This window comes from Austrofundulus limnaeus, unplaced genomic scaffold, assembly GCF_001266775.1.
Source record: "Austrofundulus limnaeus strain Quisiro unplaced genomic scaffold, Austrofundulus_limnaeus-1.0 Scaffold524, whole genome shotgun sequence".
Taxonomy (NCBI): domain Eukaryota; kingdom Metazoa; phylum Chordata; class Actinopteri; order Cyprinodontiformes; family Rivulidae; genus Austrofundulus; species Austrofundulus limnaeus.
The window spans coordinates 141,845-168,294 of record NW_013952926.1 but is presented as its reverse complement, the minus strand read 5'-3'; the positions used below and the strand labels follow the sequence as shown (position 1 = coordinate 168,294).

Here is a 26,450-nt window from a genome sequence, read left to right as displayed (position 1 = left end):
TGTCATTAGCACCTCTAGTAATATATTTACTGAGAAAAATGGTGACATGTTCAATACTTATTTTACTCGCTGTATGTGGATTGTGCACATGAAAAAATTGCCAATAATCTCTATCAAAAAGCATATTTTGCTGTTGTTATTGACACTGTTGATCTTCTAGTACAGTGCTGCCAGTCAGGTCCCCGGTATACGATTTATTGTCACGAAGCATTGTTACAAAAAAAAWATCTACCAAACACAAAYRTTCTTAATTTCTGTGGCAAGTATTTATGGAAAAATATGTAAGAAAGTTTAAAACCTTTGTACATTTATATAAGTTCCTTTAGATCTTTTGGAAATGAAGTTAGACCACGTGACGTTGTTTTTGTGCTCACACACTCTTAAAAAGCTCTCTGTTCTTAATACTTTWAGCAAAAAAAAARAAAGGCTAAAGCAATACTTTATTGTTGAATTCCTGTATTTCATACATTTACACTGCAAAGTTAACGTCTCATTTAAGGAAACAGATACCCCTTGGATTCACTGTTACATGTGTAGCTAACAGCTCCAACTTCAATATGAGGCTGGTGACATCGGCTCATCAGGTCTACATGCATCACAGGCGCGAGTCAACAGCCAATGAAAGCTGTCGGGCATGAAGTACTGATCAGTGGTGGTGGAGATGGGGGGGCGGGGTCTGAGGGCYGACATAATGGGGGTGAGGTGCTGGTGTGCTAAAATGTCCAATGAGTAAAAAAAAAAAAAAATCACCTCCATCTTGAGCGTAACTCAAACCCAATTCACAAAAAATTTATTAAAAACAAGAGAGAGCTGCATCGTGACTGTCTCAGCTCCAACCTTTGAACCCCACCGCTTTGAGTCTGAGGGTCTCCAAGTGATGACAGAAGCTGAGACGGGAGGCGGGTTTCACAACTCAAAGGCAAAAAAAAAAGTCACCACTAGTAAACTATTGGGAGAGTAAGAGCGCCATAAAAATACGGCTGTTAGTCAAGCTCCGAGTCTGACTGAGACGCTGCCTTCTTTTTCTTTTTTCGGCCATGTTTTTTGTGCTTCTTTTTCCTCTTCTTCTTGGATTTAACCTGGAGGGTAAATCAAATGTTTTACATCAAGGAAACAAGGTTTTCACTTTTTTATTTTTAAATGAAGCAATCAGCTACAGCTAAATACAACATTTTTTGAGGCAGTAGTCTGCAGCTTCACCCACACAAAAATCTAGTTGTTGCATTTTTCCTTAAAGGAAAAAAAAAGATTACTCACTGTGAATTTCTCCTTCTCTTCACTACTTCTCTTTTTCTTCTTTGCTTCRGGCTACAGGAGGAATTAAAAGCGATGTTATTGCAAAAAGAAGAAACCAACAGCCACCCCATAAAAAAACACATTTCCAGTAACGGCTTTCATTTCACAATTATGGAGTTTTGTATCGCCGAAAATACAAATCACATTATCGGTTTCATTAATTCAACTGTGCCAAACTGTAACGCTAAATAATATAGATTAACTTTCACCAACTAGGACAGATTTAATAATATTTAGGGGTGATATTGGGCGGAGGGGTCTATTATTTTCAACCTAATTCAAATAATCAATATTTCCAATTAACAGAATCAGTTTAGAAAAGAAATATAATTTTTTCGCAAAAATGTCACAAAAAAATCTAGTGTTTTTTTCAGTGAATGTATTTCTCTTACAAAATTGTTGACAAGGTGTGTAGCATTCTAATTACTGAGACAGATTTTAGCAACGCAACCTTAAGAAAACCTTTTACAGTCATGTGAACTTCATGCACAGCTCATGGTCAGGGTCAAAAGGGAAATGATGCCAAGACTGCTTGACTTGGTGGTTGTGAAATGAAGTTGTGTCCTGAGTAATCACAGAAAACTTACATAAAGGTCAAACTGCAGATTTAAATTAGGTAATCTAGTTTCTGCAACAAGGTAAGTGTAGACTTAAGTGTCTTATTCAGATGTGCTTCAACAGCTGATAAACAAGTACTGAAATTAGAACATTTCTGTTTTAACTGTGAAACATTGATGGTTTATGTAAATATCTGTACGAAGAAAGGAACTGCATACAAGCTTAAAAAAATGCATTTTCTTACCTACAGTTAATTTTACCAATGTTAAAAGAGGAATAAGTTAAAAATAAAACAATAAAGCTTAGTTACTACGTGGAGGCAGGAGAACAACAGCTAAAGGTACCTTTATGGCAATCACAATTAAACAATATAAATGTGAGGAAATACACAAGTATTGATGTCCAAATATTATTCTCAGGAGTTTACTTCCCTTTCTAGAAATCATAACTGACATTTAGTACCTCTTCCCCAATCGATTCAACCGACGACTCAGAGGAGGAGTCTTTGTAAGTCCTCTCAGCTTTTCTTTTCCGCCTTCGATCCTTTTCATTCTGATAAAAACATGAAATTCCTTCAGTTATTTCAGTGAATTACATCAGACAAGTTAAAACGCGCACTTTTTTAATGTTTTGTCAATACAAAAAGGTAAACAGAGCCAGCAGTTAGTGTTAAATCCTATAAATAATCATTTATAATGCAGTAATTGTTAAAAGCATAAAAATTTCTATAAAAAATCAAAACAAAAATTGTGTAATTCGACAGCTATTATGGCTTTAGTGAGTGAGAATAAATGACCTTATCTTTATCTCTTTCTTCCTTGATTCTCTTCCTTTTCTTAAAAAGGAAAAAAAAACCTTTTAAGAACCTATTCTTATTGTGAACCATTAAAATAAAAAGATTAACACCACCACTGCAAAATAAGAACCTTGCTTTCAGCGTCCGAGTCTTCCTCTGAGCTGTCCGACGCTCTCCTGGCTGAGGATTTCTTTCTCTTACGTTTCTTCTTTAGACTCTTCTTTTCTTCCTGTGTGGAAAAAAATGGGAATTACGGCACATCTAAAAAACGCCAAGTTGCATTCACACAGTGCAACTCTGGCTTACAGGAATCTATAGAGCCACATTTGATATTTAATAATGTCCTGTAGATGTTAATGGTCAAGATTTATTGGAAAACCTTTTAACATTCTTTGAATAATTAGGATGTGACAAGTTATATTTGTTGTTTTCACTTCTAATCTACAACCTCAAGAGTTATTGTAATATCTCAATGAATAAGATTAAAAAGAAAAATAAATAAAGGGAATAATTCAAACTGCATTTGCTTCCCAGGATTATGAAGTTATGAATTATTTTAAATAATCTGCAACACAATCTGACTCAAAGCTTCGGTGATGCTTACCTCGTCTTCAGACTCGGAGGAAGAGCTGCTGGAAGAATCAGAACTCGATGAGGAGGAGGAAGATGAAGAATGCTTGACCAAAACACAGTGAAAGCAGGGTTCATTAGACTTAAAGTAATTTAATTTGTTCTGAGTTTTCACAGCCTCTGATAGGGAGAGGACAGCAGCTCAGGTGGTGCACATGTATGAGTGTGTATGAGACAGACAGCCTCCATCAAAGCACTGAAGATCTTTCCTCACCCTGCTAGACTTCTTCTTCTCCTTCTTCTTTTTCTAAAGCAAAAACAAAGCAAAGCTGCAGTGAGAAAATGTAAAGTCTAAAAGGATGACTGCTTTAAAATAAACCTGCTTCACCTCTTTTTTGTCTTTCTTGTCTTCTTTGTCCATTGATTTTTTGTCTCTTTCTTTGTCGCCCAGCCTTTTCTCCCTGTTTTTAGCCAACTCTTTCCTCCATTTCTGAAAACAGCAAAAATAAAGTCAAATATTTAGCTGTTTTATTGCTTATCTGTAAGTGAGAACAAACACCTACAGTGGGGAGAACAAGTATTTGATACACTGTTGATTTTTCCAGATTTTCCCACTTGCAAAGCTTGTAGATGACTGTAATTTTTATCATAGGTACTCTTCAACTGTGAGTGATGGAATCTAAAACAAAAATCCAGAAAAAATACAATGTATGATTTTTAAATAATTAATTTCCATTTTATTGTGTGAATTAAGTATTTGACACACCAGAAAAATGAAACTTAATATTTGGTACAGAAACCTTTGTTTGCAATTACAGAGATCAGACGTTTCCTGTGGTTCTTGACCAGGTTTGCACACACTGCAGCAGGGATTTTGGCCCACTCCTCCAAACAGATCTCCTCCAGAGCCTTCAGGTTTCGGGGCTGTCGCTGGGCCACACGGACTTTAAGCTCCCTCCAAAGATTTTCTATTGGATTCAGGTCTGGAGACTGGCTAGGCCACTCCAGGACCGTAAGATGTTTCCTACGGAGCCACTCTTTAGTTGCCCTGGCTGTGTGTTTTGGGTCGTTATCATGCTGGAAGACCCAGCCACGRCCCATCTTCAGTGCTCTTACTGAGGGAAGGAGGTTGTTGGTCAAAATCTCACGATACATGGCCCCATCCATCCTTCCCACAATATGGTGCAGTCGTCCTGTCCCCTTTGCAGAAAAGCATCCCCAAAGAATGATGTTTCCACCGCCATGCTTCACGGTTACTGTACTCATCATTCTTCTTCCTCCAAACATGACGAGTTGAGTTTAAACCAAAAAGTTCTATTTTTGTCTCATCAGACCACATGACCTTCTCCCATTCCTCCTCTGGATCATTCAGATGGTCATTTGCAAACATCAGACGGGCTTTGACATGCGTTGGCTTGAGGAAGGGCACCTTGCGTGCACTGCAGGATTTTAATCCTTGATGGCGTAGTGTTACTGATTGTTTTCTTTGAGACTGTGGTCCCAGCTCTATTCAGGTCATTGACCAGGTCCTGCCGTGTAGTTCTGGGCTCATTCCTCACCTTCCACAAGATCAATGATGCTCCACGAGGTGAGATCTTGCATGGCGCCCCAGACCGAGGGAGATTTTCCGTTATTTTGTATTTCTTCCATTTTCTAATAATTGAACCGTTGTTGCCTTCTCACCAAGCTGCTTGCCTATTGTCCTGTAGCCCATCGCAGCCTTGTGCAGGTCTACAATTTTATCCCTGATGTCCTTACACAGCTCTCTGGTCTTGGGCATTGTGGAGATGCTGGAGTCTGATTGATTGAGTGTGTGGACAGGTGTCTTTTATACAGGTAACGAGTTCAAACAGGTGCAGTTAATACAGGTAATGAGTGGAGAAYCGGAGGGCTTCTTAAAGAAGAACTAACATGTCTGTGAGAGCCAAAATTCTTATTGGTTGATGGATGATCAAATACTTATTTCACACAATAAAATGGAAATTAATTATTTAAAAATCATACATTGTATTTTCTGGATTTTTGTTTTAGATTCCATCACTCACAGTTGAAGAGTACCTATGATACAAATTACAGTCATCTACAAGCTTTGCAAGCGGGGAAACCTGAAAAATCAACAGTGTATCAAATAATTGTTCTCCCCACTGTATGCAATCACAGCTCCTAATTGATGTTTATTGACTTTTTGTTAACAAAGAATAAATTTATTTACTTTGTAGAATTTAAGCATTAACGTGGTAATCTAACAACAACAACAAGCAAATAAAATTGTCTTGAGTAATAAGATTCTCCAACAACACAGCCACAGATACCAGTCAAAATACAAACCTCGTTCATTTTATCTTCAAAGTCAGCCAGGGCTCGAGAGCCCTTTTTCTTCTTCTCTAGCTGCTCCTTCAGCTCTTCCCTGTTGAAGCAATAAAGCCTTAAACATTTGGAAATATATCAACCTGAAAACTGCACACTTCAAACAAAGCCCTTAATGGTCACATTAATCCTAAACATTTAAAAAACAAAAATAAGGAGCAGAACTGGAGTCCAATGAAGCTAAATATATTCGTCCTGTGTAGCTTTCTTTAATCAAGTCAAAGTGATGTGTGCAATAATCAAACACCCAGTTATTCTGTCTCCTCCTCACCATGTTGGTCGAGGTCTGCTCAGGTAATCCTGTATGGTTGGTCCTGAGTTCTGCACAGGTCCCCTGGCCCGAGCAGCAGCGATAGGGTTTATGTATGCCTGAAATCACAACGCATGGGAACGTCTCAGGTGATTTAATGAAACACACACAAATATTGTGCATTGAGATTAAACCCAGCACAACTATATACACATTGCTAGCATTAAATAACAAAACATCATCTCTTAAACTGGAAACAAACCTGCAGAAGATAGCTTGAAAAATAATACAATACACTCAACCTGCAACGCTTGTATGAGAGCTGGATTTGCGTGCACCAGCTAGTGTTTAGGAAGTACAACAAAGAATGCTGTTCATACAGGAAACACATTCGTAGCATTCCAACATCCCAACCAAACGGAGCTACATTTAACATTTACAGCATTAGCATGGTTCACCCATTTTGGTCCATCAAAAATGCATTTAATAAGTAGGTAAACTAGCAAAAAAAAAATTAAAGCAATTACACCAACTGCTAAGTTTAAATGATGTATGATGCGCGGACTGACTGAACACTAGGCCTCATTAACAAAAACTATCATGCTAACACACACGAATGCTAAGCTACTTGTGATTTATTCTTGTCAAATTTCATGGAGTTTATATTTGTCAGTTTTATTTACACTGTTGGGATGTACTCACCACTCGATTGTCTCTCTTGCCCATATCGAGTCAATATTGAGGGAACAAGCATTAGTGTTACCTTTCTAGCATGGAGCTAGCCACTTAGCTGATAGACGCTAGCGGCGTTCATGATATCTTCTTCGGCTGTCCTGTCCGTAGCACCCTGTCCGAATGTGATACTCTACTGCCACCTCCTGGTCAGAGATGGTACTGCAGCAAGTACAAACWTGTTCAAACCAGTTTCCCAAAGGTATTTTTCAACATCAATGAAAACCCCAGTCTCAAAATGTTGATATTAGATATTATTGTAGATATATTATTAATGAGATTTAAAAATAACGATAACTAAAACATTACAAATGTGAAAAAATGAAAAAAATATATATTCAAGTGGACACTTTAATATTTAGCTATAATATTGCATATTCTTATTTCAAAATAAAGGTTGCCTTCATAAATGAAAACATATTTAAAATCTCAACCGTCACAACCACAATGAGTAGTTTAGTAACCACATTGTCTACAGAAGCAATTGGTCTCCAACAGATCAATAATGTGCAAAAGAAATGGTCAGAAAAACATAAAAATGACTCAACTACAATGTTCATAAAAAGCTGGTTTTTTATTCAGCTGGTGCAACACAACACATTATGACACCGATGCATCCATACATTTTGTACGCCAACTGGACAGATATGCTGGTTTCAAAACATTTAACACTGCTAAAAGTTGAAAAGCTGTTATGAAAATGAAATGCGTTACCAAAAAAAACTTAGTGATTGCATTAACTGTAATGATACTAAAGCAGTCATTTTACTTGTAAACCACTAGTTCTAAAGTATTTGTAGTTTTTGTTTTGCTTTTTTAGGCAGCTTCAGAATGGTTATCGAAAAAAAAAAACTCACACAGTGTTCTAAGCAGATCTGTTGTTTGCCTTGCAGCAATTAGAAGCTGCAGGTAATAAAGCAGTCTATCAAAGGCAGGTACTGGTTACAGTAAATTAGATAAATAGCAATGAGAGATGACAATGATCCAAGGCACCATTGTAAGACAGCTTAAAAGAAAACCTGAAGAAGTTGTAACGTGGTCATTAAGTAGTCCAGAGATGTGCAAACTGTGCCCAAGAGGTTGGAACGTCCTGAATAATAACAATAATAAAAAAAAAACCTGAGAAAGTTGAACAAGTTTGTGTGTGTGTCGATGTGTGCTAATAGCACTACATGTTAAGTGAAGATAAACCAGTGTTAAAATGTCTCTGTTCTGCAAAAACTACAACATACAAAAATACAATTCTGCATAAGTTGCTTTTTTTTCCCTCGCAGATAAAAAAATGCAATACGACGGCACATGGATGTACAATAAAGCAAAACCTGGAAACTAAATATCTGTGTATCCTTTTGTATCAAATCTAGTATAAAATTAATCACCATGTAAATCAAATAATCGACAGAACCAACCCGACTTTCTGAAAAGACAAAATACTCTCGTGATAAAACATTCCACTGACCTCCTCTACTGACATATCTATGTGCTGACTGTGCACAAACAGTTTCTATCATTGCAGCTAGCGCAAAACACTTAACAGTACCAATTACTACTAGCCTTTATACATTCCTGTCATACACAAACTCTGACCATCTAGAGTCGATGCACTTGGTGTGAGAATATAGTATGCCCCAGCATCTTAAAAAAAGTAACAAGCATATAAGACTTGTCAATAAAATTAAAATTAAATACAGAATATTGGTGACAGTACTCTGCCAAATGCTTTGAAAATGTTGAACAGTCCTGTTGGGACCTTCTTCACCGATTGCAAGCCTGTGCATTACGGTAACATCTGGATTGTAATAAACTGGATTTCAGAATAAATGTCTGGAAATAAGTGGCAGGATTGCTCTGAAGTACTTTCATCTGCGTTTCAAAGATAACATCCGCCTGAGTGCAGCAGCCATTAGAATCCTGCTACTGGCTTGTCTGCAGTGACTCTTCACATCCACAAGGTGGCAGCAAGTTTATGAGTGAAGCTGGAATGATGAGCTTGGCAGTAAGTGGCTGGCTTGTGATTCCTTGTGATGTCGCAGTGACTTTATAGATAACACGAGCATATGTGTGTGTCTCAGTGGCAGATTTTTTTTCTTCTTCTTCTCCTGTTCATCAGTTCCACAGTGAGCATAAAGCCTGGTAAGATCCATGCTGTCCACCCCGGCTCCCGTCCAGATCCTCGAGACATAAGGACTCTTAACAAGTCTAAACACTGGTCACGAAGAGGCTTCCACAGTCCGTCCTGCCTCTCAGCAACAAGTCMGTCTGTGATTCAGGCCTTTTGTTTTTGCACTGTTACAGTCAGCAGCATTTATGATCCATCTGTTCATGAAGGAGGACAGCTTTTGCTCATGATTCAAACAACTTTTCTCAGTACTTTCTGGAGTTGTGTACGTTGGCCATAAAAAAGTATCCCGCACGTTTTAAATGATCTACAACATATAACCAACAATAACTGAGCTTTTTGACATTGAAAATCAGAAAAAAAGTTCTCATCAAATGCATCTAAAGAACTGCATTTTTTTTWAAATCAAAACAGATTAAACCAGGTTTTACTGTGCGAATGTTTGTGTGCATCCAAGTGACAGAATATTTCTTATTTAATTGAAATTTATACAACAGCAGACTATTTAAAAAATTTTTTAAATGCTCACAAAATGTTTTGGGGTTCATCCAAAATGTAAAATTCTTCTGTTTGCACCCATTACAAATAATGATGGTGAGGATTGCTAGTTCGGCTGATTCTTTAAAAAGTTGTTGAGGATTGCTAGTTCGGCTGCTTCTTTGTCTTTTTCTTTTGTTTGTTGTAGATTTTTCATTAAAGAAGCATCAATAAAGTAATTTTAAAACTGTTTATTGGAAAACTGAAGCGATGCATTCTGGTACATGTGGATTTGATTTGTGACGGGAAACGAAAGCACGGAGTACAGGAAATTATCTTCCCTTCAAAATAAGAGCTCTGATTTTAAAGTTTTCCATGTAGTTGCTCCAGTTAACCACTAGATGTCAGCCTTCATCAGCATAACATCTTTAAAACATTTCTGCATCTCTAACCACGTTGCTTCGACCAATTACGTCAAGTACTGAGCTCCAGTGTTTAAACTTTAATTTTAAAAAAAGAAGCTCCGATTGTAAAGTAAAATAAATCAATACATAAAAGTTTTAGTATGGATTACAAACATTAACTGTTTTTGCTATTGCTTTCCTGCTACGTAAGCAGACACAAAGTATTGTGGGAAGTCAGAACAGTGACCGAAAGCAACAGTCAGCAAGGATGTATACCTTCTCAATAAGTGTGTTTATCTGGGAGGGGTGCTGTTGGATAGATCATGTGTGTTGTGATTTATTGACAGCCATACATTCCACTTGTTCAAGATAATGACGACTGGTAGATAATTAGTTATTAGCGGTACTGCATTTTAATTTTAGAAAGCGCAAATCTGCTTATGAATTATAAAAAATAGTAAGACCGCTAAAGCGCAAACGAAATATTTAGGTCCGCAATTAACAGATTTGAGCTTTAGCAGGCTGGTGCCCACCACTGCCCCTTGATCTCACTTCCTGTTTCACTTTGGCTGAATCAAAGTAAAAAAATAAATAAATGCCAGTAAATCAAGTGTTTTATGCCAAGTTTCTAAAATATAAAGATGCTTTCTTTGACTTTTTTATGTGACAGCTATGCATGTCTCAGGCACTTTAACTTCTTTACATTATCAGAGTTTGTAAAACTAAAAAAAAAAACGTGTACTTTTGAGTGATTTATACGTTTAAGTAAAGCAACAAGTAGCAAAACTCGACCCTTTAAATCATTTCATTGGGCAAATCATATCTATATTTTCCAAAACAAACAGTCATAAAGACTTCAAAAGAGGATTTTGTCATATATCTGTTTTWTGCCTGGTTTGACTTTTATCTGATTTGTTTCTTAAACGTCAAAAAGCTTAATTACTGAATTTAACGTTGTAAACCCACTAAAACATGAGAGACTACCAGAAGGCCCTGCTGGAATGACTGAAGAGGGAGGAGGACCATCAGGCAGTCCTCTCCTCTATTGAGGGTTTGCTGTTGGGGAGAGACTGGGTCGCGTACACGCTTCGGCTGTGACTGTCCACGCTTTGGAAGTAGGGGTGACTCAAAGCAGCGAAGGCCGATATTCTCCGGGAGGGATTGAAGGCGAGGAATTGCTGCAGAGACGGAGAAGACGAGAAAGGGGGTGAGACTGCGTGAGCCGTTACCAGAAAGACTCGTTCGTTCCGCTCCACCTACCAGTAACAGCGCTCGCCCTTGCTCATCCATCTCTGGAACCAAGTCTTGTATCGGTTTTGGGGGTCGGGGTGTGAAGGCACTCTGTGGTAAGGCCACTTCCTGGGGCCAGTCTTCTACTGATGGAACCCCGACAACACTATGGAAGAATATAGGTGATCATTAGCAGTAAGTAGCATGTGAAAACACTCATTTTAGCTGCACTGATAATAGAAAGCTAGAGGAGGACCTGGTTTTAAAGCAGTACTCCAGACTTTTTTTTAAGTGGGGTTCTGTGAATTTGAACGATTAATATCTTACCTGTTGCAGATGACTCTTAAAAAAACTCAGATTGGAAAAATAATATTTTACTCTGACTGGATTGACAATCTAATGGGTAATCTAAATAACTATTTATATGAAAAGGGATTTAAACTTTTTATAAAATGCCAATCATTTTGCATTACATATTACGTTAGCTAGCTGTAGCACTTCCTGTTCAACCTGGGGCACCTTCAACAAGAATTTCTACCAGATTAAGCATATAATGCAAAACTGACAGCTATCTAAAGGTTTATAAAACGCCTTAAACTCTAATCTTACAAACTTTACAACCATTCATATAAAAGTTAACAATAATCCACCTCAGTCTTTGTTGCGCTCAATTAGCATTTTGGTGGAATGATCTGGAAGATGATATTAAAAGTGCTAAATCACTGTAATGTTTAAAAGAATGATAAAGGCTAGATTGTTAAAAAATATGAAACTATATAATCTGTTTCCACATAATTTGTTGTTCTGGAAAGATTTGATGTTTTTGTTTTGTTTTAATTGTAATTTATTGTTTGAATTTATACTTGAGGAAAAAGGGGCAGACGTAATAAGATTGTCTTCTCCCTGCCACCTTCATTTTATTTTATTTGTATTTTCTTTATTCATTGTACATATAATCTGTTTCCACATAATTTGTTGTTCTGGAAAGATTTGATGTTTTTGTTTTGTTTTAATTGTAATTTATTGTTTGAATTTATACTTGAGTAAAAAGGGGCAGACGTAATAAGATTTTGTCTTCTCCCTGCCACCTTCATTTTATTTTATTTGTATTTTCTTTATTCATTGTACATAGAATTACTTTAGTTTTTTTTAAAGAAATGAATAAAGTTTGAAATAAAATAAATAAAATAAAATTTTAAAGATTTCTTCAAACTAAAGCAGTTCAAAAAGCCTGTGACAGGTGGAACTTTATTGTTCGTGTTTCCACAGAACCCCACTTCAAAAGATCTGAACCACACCGCTGAGAAGGAGAAACTAATGCAGGATAAAGGTTTTAAAGCAAAAAATAAATAAATAAATAAAAATAGAAGGGAAAAATGGATAATTTCCATTCGTTTTACAACTTATGGGTTTAACGCAAACATATACGTAAGTGTGGCTTTTATTACTTACTCAAAAATCTTTCCCAGCTGATCRACATCTGAGCTCCCCCGAAAAAGAGGCCTGGATAAGAGAAATTAAAGAAAGCTTAATGTTGCCATCACTTCGACAAATGTTCATTAGTTTCTTACTGGCTCGCTTTAGATGTGGGTTTTAGTGCTCTGCAGGTGAACCCTAACGTATAAAGCCTTCAGCTGAAGGCAAACAGGAATGTGTAAGTCTCATGTGAACGTTTGAAGTCCACATGTTGTCTGGGGTTGTGGAGCAATATTGGTAAAAAAAAAATAAAAACTTCTGAAGCTGGGAGGGAGGAAACGGGGATGAAAGGAGGGAAGGGAGCAGCGGCAGATCTGCTGGTGGTTCCTGTGGCTTTGGGCAGTCTCTGGATGCCCGTGGGCGGCCACGGCTTGTCCTGGCACCCGCACAGATTCCAGCAGTCACCATCAGCACAGGACTTCCAGTCACCGCCATGAAGAAGGGTTTTATTTACCCCATCGTGTGAATCGACTTTTACTCTCCAATCAGTGCAGATAGAGAATTGGAAAGGAAAGGCACCCCGAGAGACACGTCAGGATTATTCCAATCAAAACAGAGGTATGAAAACTAGAACTTCCTGTTCAAGTTCCTCTGAAAGGAAATGAGGAAGGGGAGCTTTCAAAAGAAGAGACTTTATTCTAGCACCTCAGGTTTCAAGGCTTGTTGGTTAAATAGGATTCGATTCATGAACTAAAGCACAAATGACGATGTCAGACTAAGCAAATTCACATATGTATGCTTTTTTTTTTTACACTGGGCCTCTTTAGGCACCCTATTAAATTGAAAAAGAGCAACCTCGTTGGTCACCACCTTCCCACTTGCAGGAAACTTTACATAGCTGAACACCCACAATTTCCTAAACTCTAACTCAGGGGTATTATTTGTCACACAGGAATGCTTTGCACCTTTCGTCTGCAGCGGGAGCACCATTTCTGTCCCACGCTGCCATTTAGAAGCTAAATTAAGGCAACAAACACAATTGTTGATCATTTTTGACTAATAAAATTGATATTTTTCCTAGTTCCTTGGTTTCCTTCACYGCTGCAGGAATACCGCAACACATGCAGCAGTATAAAATCAGACCAAACCAGTTTTTGACAGTTGAACTTTAAAAAAAAAAGGGAAAACAAAATCACCTACAGCGAGGTATCSTGCCAAAACAGGTAGAAGTGATAGTTCCAGGAGGTCTCTTTAAAACCTAACCTGGTTTGTTAGTGTGTTGGAGTGGGGATAAGTGTRGACAAAGCAACAGAGCAACACATATGATGTCCACGCACACTTTCTTGGTTTCCCGTTCTCAATTTTTTTTAACATTTACAAATGTGAACACACAAGTGGGCGTCGAGTAATAACGGATCCAGGGCTGGGACAAGAAGTCGAGTCACACTTTCTCTGGTGCCAGTTTAACTCTGTCCTACATTCCACAGAGACAACCTCTGGAATGTGTGCATGTGTGCACTCATGTTTGCATGTGAGAGGGTGGAAATGCAATGCAACGTTTTGAATCGTAGATCGAAATCTGTGTGCATCAGCTTGGATTAAAAAATAAACAAACAAAAAAAAAACATTTGTGCAGCTCTGCTGAGGGTTTATCAATTTAGTCTGGAACTGTGAGAAAGTCAACAAGGATGTCAGGCCTCTCCCAGTTCATTAASGCACCACGATCTGCCTTCTTCGATTTGAGGAATGTCAACAAGCAGACATGCTCCCCCACATGCACTCAAACCATGACTCATAAACCATTGCAACCATACAGATGCAGACTTGTATAATGTTTGCTCAAATTCCTGCAAGCTGCATTTTCACGAGTGTACATGGTTCTTAGAGAGTTTTTACAAAAGTCAGAGGGAAGCTTTTTGTTCATTTAGACACCAGATAACACATAGTGAACATTGTCAAACCTTTCATTTGTTACCAAAGAGAGCGTTTGATTAGAAGTTAGCCATTCTATAAGGCTAGTAAGACGGTGATGCCCAGATGTTGAGCCAATAATTTTATATTAAAGCCAATTTACTAGAAAATTAATATTCAATGCTTTTACGTTTTCTCGTTTTGCACTTTCAACCCAATCAACCTTTTGCTTTCTTCCACTCCTTCTTCCAGGTGCCCTTTAATCTTTAACAGGTGGCCTTTTACAAAGCCATACTGCTCATGCAACAGTGTGTGTGCTGTGTTTAGTGCCATCTGAGGTAATCGCCTCACCTTACGCCTTCAGGAAACACTGGTCAAGTGTCGTATTGGGAAGATGCACTGGAGCTTATAACAGCTTGTTGCATCAGGACTCAGAAACAGATGACCTCTGTAAAAAAAACTACAGCCAAACTCCACCTGCAATTTGTTTCTAACATTCCTAAAATGCAAAACAGAGCCACAATGTTGTTCACATCGTAACATTTATGAACATATAAGCAAATCTGAAGAAAACGTCTGATTCAGTAAGAACAATTTTTATATTAGAATCAGGACAGACCAAAAACTAAGCATGTGAAAGAATTCCCATCCAAAATAATGCTCTAATCACTTATTTTTTATTCTTCTTTACATTTTTAGTCTACAAACTATAAATGGCATTCACAAACTCATACCAAGCTGCCAAATGGATGTTTTTTCCTGTTAAAAGGAAGTTTTTTCTCTCCACTGTCGCCCATTGTTGTGTTTGATCAGGATGGATGTGAGGACGTGCTACAATCCACCAGTTTCTTGACAATAGTTTTTACTAAAAGGCTTCTTATAATTTACTTAATTAGGTTGTTTTTAAATGTATTATAAAAAGATTGAATTAGATGGCTAATTTTGACTTAAATTGAAGATRCCAGATTATTATATATTAGTTTATAACAAGGATAAACTGGTTTAAAGTGAAAAAGATTTTTTTTATGTACAGTCCCTAAATCAATGGGAAATGCTTTATAAGCAAATATTATAGGTATGTGGGAATACACAGCATTTTTGTTTTTAATCTRAGGGCTGTTGTAGCTTAGTGGTCAGTGTTGGGGTCTTGTTATTCTGAGGCTGCAGGTTTGAGCCCAGATGTCCTCAGGAAAGACATCCGGGGTAAAAAAAAAAAAAGGCAAATCTTTTGTGGGAGTTCACTCGTGGCGACCGGTGCAGAAGGCAGCAACCGAATGAAAAACATTTAGAATTTCAAAGTGATAACTAGAATATCCTGACCGTGTCAGTTTGTGCTTTAAGACAAGTAGAACACGAGTTGTGAGGCTGAACTCGTCGGGGTAAGAGGACAGTTGGGGTAGGAAGCAGGGCTGTTCCTTCTGGCACTAAGACGGTTCTTATCTGCTAAGCCACACACCATTACAGCCCGACATGAACTACAGTTGATTACAAAATTAATTTCTGCACACAGGAYATAATAAAACAATCATAAATCTATAAAGACATCTTTAAACGCCTGCATCGTGCCACCTTACACAAACAGGCAGTCGATCTTTTAATTCGTCTTTAGAGAATTCCGTTATTAGCGTGGCTCTCCAGTGCATGACGTTCGTTAGACCACAAACTGCCAAATACCTACACCAAGAAGCAGAATCTTGGCTTGCATGCTCCAACCACAAAAGGCAGCCTGGGTTACTGTAATGGTTTGATAAGCCAACTGAAATGGGATTGCATATTTTTTCATAACCCATCTGTCAGGTGCCATTTTAGGAGAAAGATTGTTTTAAAAAACCTTCCAAATAACTGAGACGGAGAGGGCTGAATTTTTGAATATTTGTACATTTTTCTGAAGCATAAAAATAATTATGTATGCTCAAAGTGAACAAATCTTTTTTTATTATGTGTATTCTTTGTTATTTGGTCAAAGCGATTGGACCTCAACTGAGATGATGTGAACATCACAAGACCATCCAGGTGCATGTTTCACATTTAGTTTCTTCGTCTCCATAATGACACAAATGATAGTGAGAAACATGTAAGTGGTTTATACAAACACTCATTTCCAAATCAAAGAGATTTTATCAAATAAATGTGTATACGTTGTGTGTACATCCCCATGTGGTYCACTCGTCAGAATCTTTTAAACTTTCGAAAGAAGATTGGAGAAATTATGTTATAGGATTRTTCTTGTTTAATATTTTGATAAAACAATAAAAAGTTTCCCTTGCCACAGGAAGTACACAAGCGTGTGATGTCATCTGTAACTGTGTTCGCCTCTAATTTGCTTCATAAGCTCAAACTTGACCGACTGTCTAAAAATTGGCAATAATCAACCTAATAATCAGCCYACTGATCAATAAATTGTCTACCTTTAATAGAAAAGCTAATAAATGACAGCAGTTAGATTGTGGAAAACATTTATAGATTACAGGAAGTTAAAGTTACTGTGACGCTACACAACTGGCAAATCTCATTTTATCTAGGGTTTCACCAATTTCCTTAATTTTGGGAGATCAAACGATACTTGGATACGATCCATGAATAAGATTGGCTTCTCGTCTACCTCTACAAAGGTCTGAAAATCAGCCACTGTCTCCTTTTGCTCTGCTGTGAGCACCTACTTAATGCCCAGTTAAAGTGAGTTTGYATTGTTTAATGTTTTACAAAAAATAAGACTAGAACAATGAAGGTGTATTGTGATTTTATAACACCTGACAGTGTCGGTTCTTCAAAAAAAATCGGTATCCGCCAAAATCAGAATCGGCTGGTCAGACAAACAAAAATYGGTACACATGGGACTTGTGTTCAAAACCATCCTTGAGACCACCATTATCCCACTTCCATATTTTCATTCATTTGGTCTTTAAKTTACACACTTCCCTCTCCTACTGTTTGGTTGTTATTTCACATGAAGTTGGTTATGATTATGAAAGCACTGTGGTTAGATACTAWAATACACTTGTTTGTGTTGTTAAAAATGACAAATCCAGGATTTTTATCATTTCAGAGAGCAGAGAAAGTCAGAAAATGATGACTTGGGAGTGGGTTTCGCATTAAAAACCAACAGTAGCTCAAGACCAAGTTTGAGTAAAATRTGTGTTGAGTTTGCTTAACGCAGAATCTTAAAGTTATGAATAAAAACTGGTGCTGACAGTGAGATCTTTGGCTCAGTCTTTGGTTTCAATCTGTCCAAAAACCCATCTTTCGTGTCATTTAATTTTGTTCCACCGTGCCTCAGGCTAAATAAAATATGATCTGTATTAGGATRTTTTCATTTATAAAGCAGTGAGACATGTTACCAGTATTTGGACCATCCAAGACCTCACCTTCTCCTGAACATCTCTGCAAAGATGCAGCCAACGCTCCACAGGTCCACCGGTGTGGCGTAGCTGGACTGGAGCAGCACTTCTGGGGCTCGGTACCACAGTGTCACCACCTACAGAGCAAACAGCAGAAATCCACTCAGACTTCCCTGTAAAAGCACAACGACTTGAACCCTTGCCAGCAGCATTAGGTAAATGTCACCAACTATGTGGGCTCRCAGACACACACGTGCACTTTAAAAGCTTCTCTTCCCCCGTCTTGAACGCAACACATAAAATCATATCTGGCAGGATCTGTTCTCTTGCTTCCATTTTTGTCTACACACACGTGACAACCTTTCCCCAGGCAATTTACCAGATAAACAATAGTGTGAATGCATTTTTMTATGTTTTCATCCAGTGATTGTTTTTGCATTGCTGMGATGAACTTGGCAGATGATGTGAAACGGCAATGAGGTTATATCGGCCAAACCACCCTGATMGTTTGTCGTGCCAAAAATGTACTTCCTGTATTTCATCTTACAACCCTGCACCCACCTGAGGTGTAAAAGGCAGYCATTTTGTGCCACTTCACATGAAGCATGGTTTCCAAATTTGTCCCTGAAAGTCTTGGGACCTCTAAGAGCGATATTGTCTGTGTTTCTATGTGTGTGTAGCCTGCAGGAGCGCAGCGCCGTTAACAGCTACARTAGGGAAAGCCTCCAGACAAAACTCAGTGACCCTTAGTGAGAGAGTGGACTGGTTCCAGGTGCTTTCCTTAACTCAATGTTTTTTTTTCCTCAACAGCTTTCAGCTGCAGTTTCACCATTCAAGCACTGCACAGCCCTTATCAGGATGTTAAGAATCTTACAGGCAAATGCCTGGAAACAAAAAGAGGGCAGTGTCAACTAGATACCTCTGGGTTGGCTTGTTCTGTGTCAAGGTGATGAAACTACAGGGCTGTAAAAATATTTCCACATACTTAAATGCRCACAAGTATTTAAACCATGAGTAACTATCCTTCAAAAATTGTTCAACTGTAGGAATATGCACTACTTGGTTTTATTGAGATGGAGAACAGATTTGCAGCAAAACTGAAAATCAGCAGTTTTGTGATTAAAAGGTCCTGTCACACAATAACRTTTTAGACAACTTATGCTGACTTATGAACATTTTGTTTTAAGAATAAAAATGCATTTTCCTTGTTAGCGCCTTTCAAAACACCCAAGGACACTTTACAACAATAAAATCCAAAATGATACAAGATGGGTATAAAAACGCACTAAAACTAAAATCAAAGTGATTGAGAAGTTAAAGTGAGAAGGCTAACTTGAACAGATGAGTTTTGAGTTGTGATTTGAAAGTCAGAAGAGAGTCAGTATTACAGATGTCTGGGGGAAGAGTGTTCCAAAGTTGGGAAGCAGAGTGAGAAAAGGCTCTGTTTCCCATGGCGCTGAGACAGACGAGGGGCAACGGTGAGGTGGATGGAAGAGGAAGAAYGGAGGGAGTGTGACGGTGTCGTGCAGGAGATCGGACAGATGAGGAGGGGCGAGATCGTGGATGGCCTTGAATGTGTACAGAAGGATTTTAAYTCTAATTGGAAAGGAGTACCAATGGTACATAATGCATCCGTTAGTAATCAAAATCCAATAAGGATCATCCTTGCCCATGAGGTGTCCACATTTTAAAGTGCTTGACATTTAAAAACAACAATGATCAATTGGGTGTTTTAGAGGTAATTTCCGCCTGAAAATACACAGCAAAATAAAGCAAGAATAGCTCCMCAGTTATAAGGTCTACATGCTAACTCTTGGTACCTCYCTAAAGGTAAGATCTTAAAGATAATTTCTCAAGTAAAACCACTATTGTAACTCTTACTGTGCCTGAGTTATTTGTGATTAAATAAAGAAAAATTGTAATTTTTTTAGCCTTGCCTAGATTTTTTTTAAATCAACAGTGCAAAACACAAYGAAAATTCTTGTGAAAACCCAGGAACGCCTTTAGATTTTATACATCTACATCTTGAGAAAAATTGTAACAAAGTAGGACTGAATAAGTTGAAGTATTTTCATTTCACAAAAGGTTTTAGTGAGCAGTGTGCCAGGCGGAAATTACATTTTGGCACAATTTAGCCAAATGTACCCAAAATTGTGCCAAATGGGTTTTTTACTTTATAAAAGAGATTCTGGTCTAAAAGTGTTGATTTCTATTGTAGGACTCATTCTGCATATGACATAACTTTTTCTTTTTACATTTACACTGTGCATTATCAAAATCTACCATTGTGCACACCATGAAATCACTGAATTGAACCTAACTCCGCCTCCACGTTTTACGCATGAGGGCTGTTATACTCTTGGTTACGCACAAACGTCACGTCACCAAACAAAGAGTAACACAGTGTCAAGATATATCCCTGAATTCGTGAGAGCTTCGTCCTTTCAAAGATACCAAAGGGAGGGGTATGGAACCAAAACTTGCACAGCAACAGATGCAGAGAACTTCCTGATACTGAAACGGTCTGCGACGGTTCAAGTAACTTACATGTTTATATAGCTCTAAAATCATAAATATTTATCCAAAAATAATTTGGCGACTCATTTTAAAAACAATAAAGACACCTTTTGTGATGGACTCAGAAAAAATTTGGGAAAAGTAAGTTTTACACCTACTTTAGCAAACAACAATGAATGACACCATCTGCTGGCCCTGTACAGGGCCCGTCAGGCTTAAGAGTGTGCCGTATTCTCATTAAAGCATGCTGTTTAAGTCACTCCCAGTAGCTCATGATGGATTCAAATTAGTGTCAGAGCACAGTCTTTACAATAAATGTGCAGAATGAAATCATAGATGTTGTYAMATCTCATTTCGTGTATGAACACTTCTGGGCAACATCTTGAATTATTGACTGTTTCTCATGCCTCTTTGAGGTTCATTACAAACAGCGAGACATTGATGTGTCACTGAGTTATTCTCTAGGATAGAATGAGTTGCAGACAGAGAGGTGGTCTTACTGCATCCACTTGCAATATTTGCTTCTTTCTGCTCCATTTGCCTAGACTGAAGGCTTTTGTCTGTTTTGCACCTTCTAACTCAAACATGTACTTAATGTTTTTAATTTTGTTGCGTTAACTGTGATGTGGCAACTATGTTTTCTATTCTATTTGCTGCTGCCTATGTGGCCAGGTCAATGGGACCTTCCTAGTTAAAGAAGCAAGAGAATGGTACATATCCACTACAGTGTCCATCTGCTTATGATTGTTGCTAGAATAAGGAAGTCTGCCCACTTTGTTTTTATAAAAGACTTTCTGCATCTCTGGCTTTTGCAAAAGCCTTTAACGATTACCTAATTGTCAGAGTTTGTGTGATAATGATTGGATAATGAAAGTGGAACAGCTGGTTAGCACTGTTACCTTGCACCAAGAAGGTCCTTACATTAAAGTGTCCACCAMTCAGGTGTCCCTAAATAAGGGTTTTATGCAAACTGGATTGATTAAACATTTTCCAACAATAACTCTGGCATCTGAAATAAAACAAACCGAGTTAAACACAAAGGATGCAGCAGAAACTTACAGGAGGTGTTTTCTTTTCTTTACATTTCATTTTTTTAATAAACCTGAACATTGCTATTAATAGAGCTGAAGGTTGCGTTTTGCAGATGTGTGATACTTTCATCTCTGCTTCCTGCTTCAGTGGAAACGGGGAGGAAGTTGAGGCTACAGCTATGCCACGTGACCAGAAATAAAACTCAAGCTCAGAATGAAGACTTCACTGAAGGGGGTCATTCATGGTTTTTACAGCAATGAAACCTCAAAGAAAATCATGAATGGAAGTCATGCAGCTGCCCCAAAGCTACACGGTCACATTTAGTCTTTGTTTTGTTTTCCTAACGTGGGAAAATTCAAGCTTGAAATCATATTTTTGGTAGATTGTTTTGCAAGGATTTGGTTAATTTTAGCAGCCAAGTATTGCAGATTATAATTAARGCCCCCTCATTCCTAAGCAGGCACTGTTTTAGCCTGATTAAACAACATCCTGTTTCTGTTCAAAGAAGTTATTTTACAAATTAACCAATCATCATCTTCCTGTAAGCCTTGCTGCTGCAGGCTCAAATGTATGTGCCTTCAGCTCACTGCTTAGATTTCACACCTTGCAAAGTCTAAAAGACTAGAGATATGTGCACACGCACACACAGCCTTCTAGGAAGAACCACAGACCTAAAGTTCGAAGCATATCCGCCACGTAATTATTCGAAAACGCGGCCACAAGTGCAGATTAAAGCACATATTTATACATTTAACACATGCGTGCAATTGTAGATGCAACAAAAGATAGACGCAAAATGGTTAATTTTAGCATCAAATGTATCTGCTTCGTGTGCTGCATGGTTTTATTTAGTAATTTAGTCATATCTGTTATCTTTTTTTTTTACTTTATCAACAAAATTAACTTAGACACATTTTTTCCGTTTACAATAAAAAAACTATTTTTAGCTTCGCTTTTCAAACCTGCTTGCAAAAAGAAATCCTATCAGGTGCAATTCATAAACAGGTTGGAAAAATTAAATTTAATTCATATTTTTATTTTTATGCATGCAACAAATAAAAATAAAAGCCATGATAGAGACATATTAAACACTGTCGCATCACCTGGTCTGAAGTGAACCCTAAATCTTAAAGTTCACAGCAGTTTATGACACACTGCCGTATCAATTTCACCTCCCACAGTAGATGTTCCTGCTGGGAGTTCCCCAAGTTGTGCTAGCAGTGCTAAAGCTAACTGCCGTTGTAAAGGTTTCTAAAACAGTGATCAAGTGAGTAATTCTTTTAAAAGTTGGAGTTGTTTGAATATGGCAGAAATCCACTTTCATCTTTCTCTACTCAACAAGCCAGCTGCTCATTAATCCATCAAGAATTGGATCATTTTGCCAAACTGGGGCAATTTAACAGGTCTGAATGTGTCTTTGAATGTTAAAAAAATTTACTCAGATTTGAAGTTTAGGCCCTTCTGCCTAATATACTTGAATCTTTGTGTTTTTTCTCCATTAAATACCTCTTTGTATCAGTTTGTTATCCCTTACGAGTCTGTAAACTACATTTGACTACAGTCAAGCCAACAYCGAACAGCTGGAGAGTTTATAATAACCATGAACGAATTTGGATCACACGCAGTTTCACACTCTTCATAAAATGCTCAAGCCTGTCTTTTGGAATATCCGAGTCTTGGCCTAAACAAACCGCTTAGCAGCTGTTTTCACTGAGTCGATTGTCACAACACATTGGCTTTTAGAGCAAAAAAAAAAAAGGACATTCCCTAACTGTTCTGTTCCCTTTTTTGTGTCCTTTCCCCTCCTCTCCTTCCGACCACGTTTGCATTCCTACTTCCTTAGTCTCCCTTTCTCACCCTTCTCGTTCTCTGTTCTGCTTCGCATATCCCTTCATTGCCCAGATCTCTGCATGGGCGGCCTGAAAACGGATACAGATTCCTGCATACAGAGCGCTGCATGAGTCACAGACAGAGGGGCAATGAGTCAGCCTTAAAGTGTGTGTTAAATTGTTTTACGTTCGAGGCAGCTGCTTTGCATCTTGAAATCTCTCGCCGTGTCTATCAGGGACCCTTACTGCCTTCGGTGTGGTAACAGAAAACCCCAGAGGGGTCAGATTAAGCCAAATGAGAAAATAAGTGAAGGAGTCAAAAACAGTATGTGTGTGTGTGAGCGAGAGGCCGACTCCAGATTAAAGGACAACATTCTGTGAATTCCTTTCTGCTGAGAGAATCCTCCCCTTCAGCAGGAGGACCATCCTCTGCTGCCTTCACCGCTGGTCTCTTCTTTCCCGCACCCGATGAGGGAGGAAATGGCTTCTACTGCCCCAAAAGACCTCAGGACCTCCGAGGCCAGACCTCCAAGGCTGACCGCTTAGCAACATCCGGGTCTATGCTACCAGAGCGCACTGCATGTACAATAGACTGCTTTGACAATAGGGTGCATGCATGTGAGTGTCGGGGCGTTCGGCCTGTGTTACTGCTCGTGACTTGAAGAGCACCTGCTTTTTGCCTGAATGCATGTGCTTCAGTGCCAAGTCCTTTTGTGTGTCACTATCTGCAAGGGTGTGCAGGTCATTCACACGGGGTTTGGTTTAAAAAAAAAAACATGCTGTCAACTTTAAAGCAGCAGATGAAGCTGGGAAGCTGAGTAGAACTTGAGGAAAGTAGCTAAAGAGGGAATAGCTCTACCAGAAAAATGAAATTGTGGTGGAGGTCTTCATGAAGGCTGTTCACACAAGATGTCCCCAAAAAACACTTGCGCAGAGTAGTTTTTTGAGCGTATGTTTGTGTGTTTTCTGTATAAAAACACAGGATCAAAGCTCTTTTTTTAACTCACCCTTCCTATGTGTGTGTATTCTAAACTGCAAAGGTAGCGCACTACATTGCGAAAGACCCTGGACATTCATTCTCCCATGTTTGTCATGTGTGTGTGTTTCTCCGGACGGATGTTCTAAACTGCAGATTTCGTTCTGCACTGCATCTTGATGTTGTGTGTGAATGACAATAAACAATTCTGAAATTCAAAATATCACAGAGTTAAGCCAGTTCTTTTCAATTATGTTACAAATATGTCACTAATAAAGCTTGGGTTATGCTTCAACATGACGTGGGACAGCAGGTCGGTGATTGCGTCATTTCGAACGTCTTTTTCCTGATCAAGTGAAAAACGGGCTGAAGATGTGGCGAGACATAAATTATAATAATTCCTCCCTCTGCCCTCGTACAGCTCATAGACAAGTATATAAACAATAGTGATGACTAGACGTTTCTTTCACTCAACCATCGGTGTTGTGATGGGGGATGGGTCCGCGAAGGAAAAACATTTTTTTTGTTAATGGTGGTGATGAAAAAAAAATAAGATGTGAACATCAGATGCATTGCTCACTTCAATATCAAAGCTCATCTTGCCAATTTAACAACCGGCTTCAGAGAAAAGATCATTTTCAGCAAAATGACGTGCAGAAGGAAGTCCGGCACCAAAGCGCTGCATTGTTCCGCACGAACAAATACGCCCATGAAGTTCTGACCAATCGCATGCTGTGAGCTGCAAGACCCGGGCCGCAGAGTTCCGACTGAAGGCCATGTACACGACGGCTGTCACTCAACAGGAGGGCCAAGGTGTGCGACTCGAAGCACAAACCAGCCTTGAAAAGGTAATTAGTGGCCTTACACCTTTCGAATGTTTTGCCTCATTTTATCTTTTCAGTGTGTCAGACATCCTCTGTGCAGTCGCATAGATTTTGTTTTCGCTTCATTTAAACTCAACATTTATGCTAGTGTGATTAGATWTTGAAATCTCTAAAAATTCAGCACTCGTTTATGGTTGTTACATTACAGGAGATGTCAACTTTATGTTGAACGTTTCTGTTGCTTTCTTCACTTGAGTGCTACATGCAGGCTTTGCTAACATGATGGATGTGGTTCAAGGTGATTTAACATGATCCATGTTGCTGGTAATTTTTAACTACTGGTATCAAAACACAAAAAACAAGCACTTAATTATTTTAAGTAAGTTATTCTATGAAGTTGAGTGTTTTTTTTAAACTTGTCATTCTAAAGCCATGGCTCCCATAACGTTTTCTTCAGAGTGACCTGCTTAGGTGAGGATGACTGAGGCTTTAGGGCCACCACACTGGAGGTGATGGGGTTGATGCAGTTTGGCAGGGGGCCCATGTTTACGTTCCTACTCACTTAGGAAGCCAAGGATGAAAGAGCCCCGCAGCCCATTCCCTCAGTGCACACRCACTATATATGCACTCGAGGTATTAAAAGACTGTAAAGAGTAAAGTGGGGAATTTTATCTTTTGCTTACAATGAAGATAAGTGCAGGAAAGTGAATTCTCTCTCTGCAAAAACCTCACTTATGCTGGAGCATGAATTTGATTACATTCCTGAAAGCAATCCGTCACAAATTAAAGCCTTCCTCTCTGAATCTCACAGGGACACAAAGTATGCACACAGGCAATATGAAGAGGCGAAGCGGATGTCCTATTAATAAGCATAAAACTGAATTCAGAGCACAGCAGAGCAGCAGCCGTGATGCTGCGTCTCCAGACATCCAGCAGTCAGCCATGTTGTAAACACTATTATTTCTCTCCTGCTTCACTTTCCGTCGTTCATTCGCTTGGGCCTGCAAAAAAGGACAATTTGCAGCTCGCTCCATTCAACCTCCCATAGCCATTAAAAGATTTAAGATGGAGATGAAGAGCGGAAAAGCAGCTTCAGACTTGAGGAGCTACAGAAGGGAGGAAAAAGTGCAAGARCAGCACACAGACTGTATACAGTAAAAGAGGAAAAAAGGGGGGGCACTGCAACTGTTGCCAAAGTATGCACAGCATACAGGAATGCAGCACGGGGCCCTCAGTGAACGAAACAAAGACAGCACAGTAAGTAGCTCTCTCTCCACAGTGCTACCACATCCGCACATCATTAGTTGGAAAATTCCTGATATATGCCGTAATTTTTTTCCTCTTTTCTTTTTTTTTTTGCTTCCTCCTGTTCCTCTTTCTTTTGCTGGTACAGACGAAGCGTTGATATCCAGGTGACAGTGTGCACGCATGCAACACCGARCATACCAGTCTGCACCTCCTTTTCCCCACTAGGAACACCGCCAGAACGTTTCCAACAATTATTACAGYGGAGTTAATTACATAAGCTTGTTGTGTAGACTCTGAAAGTGCACATTATAATTCTATGAATGCATCTCTGCAAACTTTCATAAACAATGACTGCTTCTTGTGTGTATAGGTGCAGTATATCCCTGATTGTGTGTGTGTGAACTTTGTGCATGTTTGCTAATGTTAAGCTGGGGCCAGCCCCTTTGCTCCAGCCGAAAGCAGTCAAAGCATTGAGCATTTTCCCCCTCTCTCCCTCRTGGAGCTGTTTGAGGAGATATCTAAACATTCCCAGAGTGAACTGCACGTGCTCTCCTGCGTGC

General features: G+C 38.7%; 2 protein-coding genes across 3 annotated transcripts in view; both read right to left on the bottom strand.

The window, feature by feature from the left end:
- Positions 1 to 422: 422 nt before the first annotated feature.
- On the bottom strand, positions 423 to 6,681 carry fam133b (family with sequence similarity 133 member B). Of its 2 annotated transcripts, XM_014026080.1 has the most exons (10): positions 6,540 to 6,681; positions 5,859 to 5,956; positions 5,549 to 5,627; positions 3,609 to 3,710; positions 3,495 to 3,527; positions 3,255 to 3,326; positions 2,781 to 2,879; positions 2,651 to 2,689; positions 1,258 to 2,406; positions 423 to 1,079 (listed from the first exon to the last, which is right to left on the bottom strand). In XM_014026080.1, the coding sequence occupies exons 1-9, from the start codon at positions 6,561 to 6,563 to the stop codon at positions 2,290 to 2,292; spliced, it is 663 nt and encodes a 220-aa protein (XP_013881534.1). In that variant the 5' UTR covers positions 6,564 to 6,681; the 3' UTR covers positions 423 to 1,079; positions 1,258 to 2,289. The 2 variants fall into 2 exon arrangements, with proteins under 2 accessions (XP_013881534.1, XP_013881535.1); XM_014026081.1 differs by lacking the exon at positions 2,651 to 2,689 and having other exon boundaries at positions 6,540 to 6,680.
- Positions 6,682 to 10,502: 3,821 nt separating this feature from the next.
- The window catches only part of cdk6 (cyclin dependent kinase 6), a gene marked incomplete at its 5' end in the record, with an annotated part of 27,673 nt that continues 11,725 nt past the window's right edge, over positions 10,503 to 26,450 (bottom strand). Inside the window, 4 exon segments of the mRNA XM_014026079.1 lie at positions 10,503 to 10,747; positions 10,830 to 10,965; positions 12,252 to 12,302; positions 17,492 to 17,601. Coding sequence (XP_013881533.1) covers positions 10,595 to 10,747; positions 10,830 to 10,965; positions 12,252 to 12,302; positions 17,492 to 17,601 — 450 coding nt within the window.